General features: G+C 38.4%; 1 protein-coding gene across 2 annotated transcripts; it reads left to right on the top strand.

The window, feature by feature from the left end:
* The first annotated feature begins 136 nt into the window (after positions 1 to 136).
* Positions 137 to 7,040, top strand: LOC133521035 (protein CNPPD1). Of its 2 annotated transcripts, XM_061855757.1 has the most exons (7): positions 137 to 172; positions 257 to 328; positions 703 to 799; positions 2,281 to 2,486; positions 2,835 to 2,963; positions 4,186 to 4,315; positions 5,621 to 7,040. In XM_061855757.1, the coding sequence occupies exons 2-7, from the start codon at positions 278 to 280 to the stop codon at positions 6,088 to 6,090; spliced, it is 1,083 nt and encodes a 360-aa protein (XP_061711741.1). In that variant the 5' UTR covers positions 137 to 172; positions 257 to 277; the 3' UTR covers positions 6,091 to 7,040. The 2 variants fall into 2 exon arrangements, with proteins under 2 accessions (XP_061711741.1, XP_061711740.1); XM_061855756.1 differs by having other exon boundaries at positions 143 to 328.
* The last annotated feature ends 3,397 nt before the right edge of the window (positions 7,041 to 10,437 follow it).

Consider the following 10,437-nt stretch of genomic DNA (forward strand, 5'->3'; position numbering starts at 1 on the left):
GTTCTAATTACAACTTATCATCGTTTGATTTTAAACGCATTCTGTTATAAATGGATTGTGCAGTACTGTCACATGGCTGTCAATGTCATAGTGTTTAGATAACTCATTCGTTCATTTTATTTAATTTTCATTCACTAATCACCATTCACATATCATTGTTTCTGTTTAGGAGGTGCGTTCCACTGATTTGTGCATAATATTTTAAAAATATTATATTTGATTCATGTTGTTATCCAATTTATTCTAACCATTTAAGGTCAGCAGTAGCAAGACCACTATGTCCAACATATCCAAGAGGAGGCGGGAAGGATCGCGGTCCAAGATCAAGGTGAGAAAATGAGGTCACATCGTGTCCGATTCATGCTCCTTGTATGTACTTATCAAATTTCCACAGGCAACGTGTTTTCTATCATTGGCCATTGTTTCACTAACGTAGTAAACAGCATAATGTTCACTGCATATAGGTCTGGGTTGTTTCCAAAAGCATTAATGGTGCGTCTACGTGGGTAGTATTAAATAATTTAAACGTGTTAAATTGATTTCATTATCGCCGCCGGTAAACGAGTCGTAACTTTTGAAGCGTGACGCGTTAACTGCAAAGTTGCTAATGACTTGATAAATACAATTGCATGACTTCTTTTTTACATTTCTAAACATTTTATTGACAAAATCTTGTGTGTAATAACAAGTTGCTATATACAGAGTATGGGAGACCACAAAGAGTTTCTGAACCGCATCACTAAAACTCTGTACTACGGTGAACTGCCCTCGCTACCCTGTCTGAGTCTCCCCGTCACTGGTATGTTGGTGAAAACATTTTTATTGTAAAGGTATTAACAGCAACACAATTAAATGATTATTGGGCGGGTCCACACAGAGCGAGCACGTACGTGCGAGGCAATTTCCTCACGCACTAACCGGCCAGTGTAAATGTGCCTGCGTTTTCCTCACGTCTACACTGGCGGGTTTGTGCCTGAGGAAATTGGGTTGCGCGTATGCTCACTCTGTGTGGACCCGACTATTGGTGACTTATTTAGTTGCAACAAGGTACATGATGGTCAACTAACTGTGTTTATGATGCTACATTTAATTACAATGTTCATTGTGTCCATTTAAGTACAACAAAGTTTATGTTAAGAATTATCAATATATATGAAAAAGTTGCCAAGAGGTACCCTGGAAGACTTTAACCAAGTTTTAGTTTGAGAACAGTAGTCTGTTATATATTTTTAACACTTCATATTTATTTATTTATTTAATCTTTATTGCACATAAGAAAACACACTGTATAATAGGCGAACTTAATGCCGTAAGGCATTCTCTACCAGCCAACCTTTAGGCAAAGCAGATAAGTTGTAGGCGGTGCAAAAATATTTGCGGTGCATATTGAGAATCATATGTATTTAATTCCAACAAAACATAATTAATGACCTAAAGGCCACACCATAACTTGATTAATTTGTACTGGTCAAAACTCTTTTTGTGCTGTATCTTGGCTTGGCTTTCCACTTTTCTGCCAGTGAAAAGAAAATGATTACTGTTGCAGCGGGCTATTGCAGGAAAAACATTTGTACAAAGCTAAATCTTGAGTAGTTACTTATTTTAGAAAGGAGTATAAAAGAAAATGAAGTTCCTTCCAAATACTTTTAATAAAACTAAAAAAAATTACTATAATTACAAAAACAGGATGCAGAGTATTCTTTTAACCACAATACTGTAATGAATAAAATACTAATGTAAACGGCAGGTGTTACTAACAGCAGCATACTTAACTCTATTTAGACCCTATGTCTTTGTATTAAGGTTTGCAATTAGTCAGTTCACTGTGTCAAGAACGTATAATTACGCCAGTATCAATGTTTACCACATGTATTTATAACATTGTGATATTTAATGAACAAGAAACAACAAAAAATTAACAAGTGTCAGAGAGAGAGAGAGAGTATATTGGATATTTATTTGTTTTTAATTGGATTCAGTTTTCTAATCATTGTATATTGTTGTATATTGGACAGCAACATAATTTAATATACAAAATCTTTAAAAAAAAGATATATTCAATTCACTTGAGAATAGTAATTTCTAAATAATGATCAGTTAGAAACACTAGTGTTAAAATTCCCTTAAATAATAAAATTGAATTAATAAGACTTGCACATAGATTTTCAGTTACAACTCTGAAATCTTCGTGACAATGTGGTGCCGTGACCAGGATTATGAACATTACATAACAAATTACTTATTACACAAAAGTTTTACATATTGTTTCGTGTTCTGCAGAGGTGTCCTGCGCACTATGGTCCGCCGCACAGCAGGGTCGGTCGCTGAGACGTTTGCACGGCGACGCGGCGGCGCGCCTCGCATATGACGCGCGCGTGTCTCCGTGCGCGCTTGTTTTGGCTCTGTTATACTTGGAGAGGCTGCGACATCGCAACCCTGCATACGTCGCCGCCGCCGCGCCCGCTGACCTCTTCCTCGTGTCGCTGGTGAGTGTCCCGTGTGTCGCTCGTACGTGTAAATAGTCTAGGACGCACGACTCCGTCTCCACTTTTGCTGCCTTTGTTACATAACAAAAGATGTAAAATTTCAACAATTAGATCTATCAATTTTACATTTTTGCTCTAAAATCGTTACCGGGCTCTTAAGTAAGTAAAGAAATAATATCTACCAATATGTTAAATAAAGAGTTATAAACAATTAAGCAGAAAAACTTATATTATATATTATATACTTATTAGATAGCAACAGGCAAGGAAGAAGGGGAAGGAGCTTCAGAAGAAGAATCAGCTGTGTCGCCACTGGATTGACATTAATTGTGTTGTGTTGTGTTACAGATGGTTGGCAATAAGTTCCTTCAAGACGACGGCGAGGACGCGGAGACGCTGGTGGCGGAGTGGGCGGCGGCCGGCGGGCTGACGCCCAAGGACCTCAAGCGGCTGGAGATAGACTTCCTAAATGCTATTGTAAGTACATATACTAACCTGAACATTAGAAATTCACTAAGACGCTTTTCATTTTCACTCTGACTAATGATATTTATGGCCATTTGTATGCGCCCTTGTCGACCATGGTTGCTCGCTTCTTGGCTCCATTAAATCTCGAGGTCAGATAACCTCATCATGCTTACTATGTACAGTGTGAAAAAAAATTGGGTCCTGGATAGTGCCTTAAAACCTTAAGCTAGCTCATTTTAACTTAAAGGAAACATTCTTTTATTTTTTTAAAGAAAGTTCAAGGCTCATTAATTTTTTCCTCCTTGTACGTACGTCACTTATACAAAAAGAAAACATGTTATCCTTACATGTACCCAACGCGTTTTCTGTTAGGCGTGCTATGTCACGAATCCCTAGAAACCAGTCGATACTTAGCAGTAGCGAAGCTCGCCGTAGGCGTTATTCATAATAGTGTGGATTGTGTAGACCTGGTGAGTGAAGTTACCACTTCAGACCGTATGCACCTGATGTCCGCGAGCGACTGCGCAGCTCGTATTAAACAATGCAGGACCCACACAATTGAAAGACAGGCAAAGGTAGATTTCAGCCGATTACATGCTGGCAAGGCTCGGAACCGGTTAATAAAATACCGGTTTATTTCGGTGTAAATTAAAAAAATCGGTTTATTCGACGAACGACGAAACGGCCGGCTATCCTGGTAGTGTGTTACGAAACAGACATCGACATAAGAAAACCGGTTTTTATTGCTCTAAACCGGTTTATTTGACAAGATCTGTTCTCATTAAAACCGGCGAAACCGAAATTAAAAGGTTTTGCGCCAAGTACATGATAACGGTATGGAAATTTAACCGGTTTTGTAGTAAAGTCGCAGTTTTGTCTTTAACCCTTTGACGCCTACAGGGCGCGCCGCGTCATCGTGAAACTTTTCGGAATGCATACATTATTATAATATTATTATTATAAGGTTGATATGTTGACGTCTTTGGCCGTTCAAAGGGTTTACGATCATACCTCCGTCTATCTATCAACTCCTTGGCTGGGCCTTACTTTTTTAACCTTTTGACCGCCAAAGACGTCATATGACGCGCGCGGCTACAGCCCAATATCAACTTTCATGCGTACCAACAAGGTTCACGATTACGCGCCGCGTGCGATAGGCCTGGCGTTCAAAAGGTTAATGTTTCTTGTGTTGTAGCAGAAATTATATTAATGTATTTGTAATCTCTTTCAGGAATGGAACGTATACGTAAACAACGAGAGCTTCGAATCGGGTCTGTCCTGGCTTGAAAGTCAAGTGGCGTTAAAGCAGGCGAAGGAACGAGGATTCTTCACGTACAGCGACTTAGCAGCCGCGGGGGGAGGTAAATATAAACATATTTATTCGCTGATCGTAGCGGATAGGGAGCGTGCATGAACTGTAGGAGGCAGCACAGGAGCCGTGAGATTCTTGGCGCGAGGCGTAAATGTGATGTTTTTTGTTCCGATGTAGCCCACAAGATGGCAGAACCTACTATGCACAAGAAAGCACGTGACGTGTAAATGTGCATGTTTATGGTTCCGATTCAGGCCACAAGATGGCAGACCCTCCAACGCGCACGGTCCCTATACCATTGTTTATAGTAGCGAAACTTATTCGTAGGTACATTCACCGATTCATACGTTAAATTTAAAAAAGTACTTTTAAGGTTTACATCTGTTTTACAATCAGTAATTGTTTGCTAGCCTCTGTTAAACGATTTACGTTTTATTCTTTTGTAACAAACACAAATGTCAATATGATAGATAATATATGCGGAAGATATATTTGAGAAAATATATAATAATAATAATAAGCCCGCGGGGGCAGCTTGTGGCGAGTTGACGGTGAGTGGCGACACCGCGGACCCCTATTCCAGAAGGCCCTTTTATTTGGCCCTCGCCTCTGCGCTTGCCTTCACCGGCCGGCCAGAGTGGAGTCGCAAGAGCGGGACCTATGCTCCAGGTTGGAAGTGTAAAATGTCATAACGCCGGCGGCCTGCTGAACGGATTACCGGGGTCTGGCTTCCGCAGACTCACCTCTCGACAACCTCACAGCCGCTCCAAAGTGTTGCCCTATTGTCGCACTGTGCGTGCGGCCGTTGTGGGGCCCACTCAATGAGTTGGCGAGTCACCACCTGTTTTACACAATTCCGAGACTGATTGTCACGGCAGGTGTCCGCTAGTCTCCTCCCATAGCCTATTATCCAGTCCATCCAACTTTCAAATCAATAGCCTTATGACCTTAGATCCCATCGCAGCACAAAAGTGCTGCACTGCAATAGTCTTTGCACTTGGCGGGGACCATCTCCGGATGTATCATATTGTGCGCTCGGAGATGGTATCCGTCACGTGTATCCCTTGGTTTTAGATTAATTTGTCTTAAAGGGCCTCTGCGCTGTTGGCTTCGGCCCCACGCATGCCTCCCAAAGGTTCGGGACCCCATGGTCCCGAGATATGGTAAGACAGACAAATAATAATAAATATTATGGGACATTATTACACAAATATAGTAAATATAGTTCGTGTCATCCACGATGACGCACAGATTTCTCAAATCTAACCATGAATAACATGACATTACGTTTTTGAATGACATAACGTTAGAGACGTTTTACATTTAGCGGGGCTGAAGTAGGATTTGGTTTCAGATGCGGGGGTAGCAGTAGTGGGCACCGCGGCGGCCGCCCTCGCGCTGGCCTACGTGGCCGCGCTGGCCGCCTCCGCCTGGCTGGTGTCCTGCGCGCTGCCGCTGCTGCAGCCCGCACGGCTGCCCGCCGCACACACGCCCGCCCCCGGCCTCAACGCCAGCCTCCCCTTCCCCGACCCGCCTCGCTGCTGCACATCCTGGCTCAACTATCATTCCACTGTAAATACCCCCCCGGTTTATCCGATCGATTTACAACAGCCGTGGTTTAACATTAAGACTGATTTCACTTGGTACCGCAGCTCTTTAGTGGACCCGCTTCAAAAATGGCTGGAAAAGCTCGATGAGTATGCCGATGAATATATTTTTAAATCTAAGAGGTGCTCGTATGAGCCCGCGGCGCACCCGCGCTGCGTGCGCCAGTGGCTCGATCTTAGCAAGCTAGGTGGTCTTGTTGTTATATCGGACCGATAATATATTAGTACTTCCAGCTCGGTTCCAGAAAATACTGAATACCGTCTCGTTCTGGTTTACCAGAATAAAGAGACAGTAGTAACCCTTTGAACGCCATGACTCTTAAACAAAAATATTATTCAAACGCTAACATTACAGATGGATGTGAAAATGCAAACATAAATCTAAGGTCGTAACGGTTATAAACGTTCTTGGCGTTGAGCACGACGACTTAAGGCGTTTTTGGCGTCCAAAGGGTTAAACGTGTGTTTCTGCAACTGAGGAAACCGATCGCTCACGCTTATCTGTCCTTTGCATTATTTATTAAGTAATCGCTCAATAGCATTTCGTTGTTGAACAAAGCAATAATTGTTTTTCATGTTTAATTTTAGTTTTGTGTGTGAGCCTCCGTTTACGTTTGACGTAGCCCCGTATTTTTATAATACTATTTGAGTCCTGTTCAAATGAATGCGTTTACTTTTGATACCTGTATCTCATACATCGCTAATGTATAGATCAATTTACAAGTTTTCACGCTGAAAGTCTATGAAAAATATTTGTACAAATCTCATGACAACTCATGATTATTAGTACATGATTGATAATAGTTCTTCGTACAGAACTCTCACTGTCTAACAAAACCGATGTTTGACAGCTGGAGGTCACGAATGTTGTTGTCCCTCTCTAACGTATACGACGTTCTACGGCTGTCTAGGTTTGACAGTAATGCAAGATTCGCCTCTGCTGCGATCATTACATAAAAAAAAATACAATTCCAAGTTGCAAAGTAATCTTAATATTGTGTCCATTTTATTAGTTACCAAATGGCATTGGATATTTTGTAAAAAAGTGTTTTTGAGGTTTGTGATTGTAGATAATCTTGTCAAATTGTAAATAATACGTAATATTTTTGTATGTCGTCCTTGGTGGTGTAACTGCAAACTAAAAAATAAACTACTTCTGCAATATAAGCTGTTTCCTTTATTATTACTAAGGGGAAATAGTAAAAACCCGCTTTTCTAGTTTGTGACAGCTGGTTACATACATTTGATTTTGTACCTTTTTGTAATATGAAATTGTAAAGTCTATTACAAGAATGTGCGGGAAGTGTATTTTAAAAATATCAAGTTTATTCTGTTTGTGTTAGGTACAAAATTAAATGTACAAAATCAAATAGACACTTATGAAACTATAAAATAAAACAACTATATGAGGCTTCACCATGTATTTTATTGAAGCATATCGACAATTTACTTATATGAACACCGAGCGCTGTCTCAATTTTTTTACAAGTTTTATAACATTTTCACCAATTAAGACTCGGTCCGCAATATACAACGATTTACCTATCACAATAAAATAAATTTAATACGGAATTCATTGGTATGTACATCGGTTACATTTAACTAAACTACGCGCGATATAAAACTGCTTGGCTTTCGTCGCACTGGATATTTATACTTTTCTACATACAAAAATACCAAATGACTTTTATGTACAACAAAAATGTGTAATATGCGGTAGAATATACTTTTTACTAAAAAAAACTAGAAATGCAAGGGATAGTGGTTTGACTGGATACCGGATATCCGGCAGTTGGGTCCGCCGAATATTCGGTATCCGGCGGCTGAATATACGTTTGGTCAAAAATTAATTAAATTAGATAGCGCTATTGCTCTGATTTAGATGCAGGTTGCGATTATTTCTAGTAAAGTAGTCATAGACAGTCGCTTATAGATAATTGAACTAAATTCACTTACAGTGAGTATTGAATAATGGTACGTTACAATTTTCTTCGTATTTTTCAATACTTTCGTTGCGGGTGCTTATTATTATAAACTTTGTTAAAATTCATAAGATGTTTTAGTGTTTAGTGCATATTGTATTTATAATAAATGTGGTGCTTAATTACTATCCGGTATCCGGCCGGATAGTAAAATAAGACCGGGCGTCGGATAGTAACCGGATATCCGTTGCATTTCTACTTTAAACTCTCGTGCAAGGATTTTGGTATATTTATGATAGCAAGTTTGATAACATGTTTATAGATTGTTAAGTACCAATTACCCATGTATTTCGAAAGGGGGCATATTTTACCGTAACATTACACAGTAGTTCAATTTCATACGAAGGAGTAAATATGCAAAATATATGTTCTCTATGTAAATATCGGAATGAAACTATTTCATAGGGGTCACAAATTACAAACTTAGGTGATAGACACCCAAAGCTACTTTTAGTACTATTTCCAATGCAGTAGATGCATTTTTAGGGATTTTAGGAGCGAGCGTGGTCTACAACTATAAAAGATGTAATATATACCTACCTAATATCATTCATATATTGGTGTCAGGTGGATAAGTAATTATAATTTACTTCGGGTATTGTATTATACCGTATTGTAGTAATTAGTGTAAAAATTACAGCTGATGTGAATATATTTATGCCCGTGTTATAAAATCTACACAACTTACTACGAAGATTAATAATTACGAGTAATAACAACACAGCCCCGTTGCTAGCGATCTAACGAATGCCTAATCAGACTACCGTGAGAATAATAAAAAAACAAAAGGACGATGTCATAAAGTGGTATTTTTTGAGATCGTTGTTTAAAGGGCTAAACCATGACGCAACAACAGATTTCGAAAAACTTACAGTTAACACATTCACTGTACATAACATGTATTTTCAGCTATGTAGCGTACAGTAACTACGAACAGATAACCCGCCTAGCGGGTCGCTTGCAGTGAGTGTTTATCGCTCACTATCGCAATGTAACTCAGTAACGGTCCGATTATTTACACTTTTACCTCCTTACGTTGGCCTAACTTTAGGTGGGGGGGGGGGGGGGGGGTCAAAGTTCTTTTCGTTGTCTTGTTTCTGACCACTCTGTCACGCTTGTATATATGTATTCTATCAAACAAATATAAAAGGTATGTCTTTCTAGTTCTAGCTGTAGATAATATTTTACACGAGAAAATATATCATCTCATACAATAAGCTCCACTCCGTCACATTTTTTGGGGACAAAAAACAAAACAACCAAAATAATTTTTACCCAGGTGCCATTCGGTATGTCCAGAGAGAAATATATATATTTCTGTACGCAACATGCTCATTTCCAGTACGATATTATTGTTTAAACAAAGTGATGGGAGATTGGAAACTATAAGTTGTGGTATTTCTGTGAAAAATAGCATTATTGTCGAATTCTGGCTACCTTGTATCCAAAACTCATTATATTAGAATATAATGAGCTGAAACAATATGTTTGGAACAGTCTTCTCTATTGCTGATGTTTATAATTTCTGTCTTTTTTTTAAATGTAGTGTGCAATAAAGAATTTTATTATTATTATTTTTGTATCTCCTTGGATTTCACGAGCCTATAAATCCCGGTCTTTGATAGGCTTGCGTGGGGATATAGATCCAATACGTAGAGTCCCCTTGGTGAGCTTTAAGGTCATGTAGAACGCCTGCTGGAACCCGTTCACAGGCCCATTATCATTATTATTAAAATAAAATATTGTGAACGCAACTTTTTATAGACGTAAAAGTCGAAGGATTATTTACAGAAACAACTATACTCTGTATCTTTAGGTATTTAAATAAAAGTAAACAAACAATTTGTACGTTTTCGGGTTATAACATTTATTGGTTAACCAACCAAATACAAAACCGCCTGAATCTGTGACTGAATGACATGACTTTAACCTACGTTATTTTATCATGTAATGTTTTCATCTACCCTCAACTGGCTGAAGGAGCCATTTGGCGGTATATTTTCTTTACTTTACTGTTTACTTATTTTGAATACCTAAAGATACAGAGTTATAGTGAAAATTTAATACCCGAGTGGAAAAATATTCTTCAGTAAAATAAGGTAGAAGTATAAAGAGCGTGATTCTTTTTTTATCTATTTTTTGTACAGTTCCCTGATAAATATCTTGCAAAATGAATATCGCGAAAATATCTGTTACTATATATTTAGGCGCTTCGTTGTGAAAGATATGAATGCAGGTGAATATACCTACTAAATGGGCACTGAATTTTTAATTTTTTTATACAAATATTTAGTCGAGCACAAATAAATATACAGTTTTCATATTTTTTCAACTAAAAACAGAATGTATAAATCTTTGATTTTGACCATACAATTTTGTGGCTTGACTATACTTTACTAATAAAAAAAATACTAAATTTAGAACACTTTGAGCACAAATAATGATACGATCGTCTATGATACCTGTGAAACCAATCTCTGCCAATATTAAATACCTAATAAATTAAATCAAATATAAAATTTGTTTATAGGTACATATATGGTTATAATATGGTGACCACATATAGTACATTACGATACAAG

The sequence above is a fragment of the Cydia pomonella genome, chromosome 9, assembly GCF_033807575.1.
Source record: "Cydia pomonella isolate Wapato2018A chromosome 9, ilCydPomo1, whole genome shotgun sequence".
Taxonomy (NCBI): domain Eukaryota; kingdom Metazoa; phylum Arthropoda; class Insecta; order Lepidoptera; family Tortricidae; genus Cydia; species Cydia pomonella.

Coding starts and splice junctions, on each gene's coding strand:
- LOC133521035 (XM_061855757.1), top strand. CDS start 278: ATGTCCAACATATCCAAGAGGAGGCGGGAAGGATCGCGGTCCAAGATC. Junction 329..702: donor GATCGCGGTCCAAGATCAAG/GTGAGAAAATGA, acceptor TGCTATATACAG/AGTATGGGAGACCACAAAGA. Junction 4,316..5,620: donor CTTAGCAGCCGCGGGGGGAG/GTAAATATAAAC, acceptor ATTTGGTTTCAG/ATGCGGGGGTAGCAGTAGTG.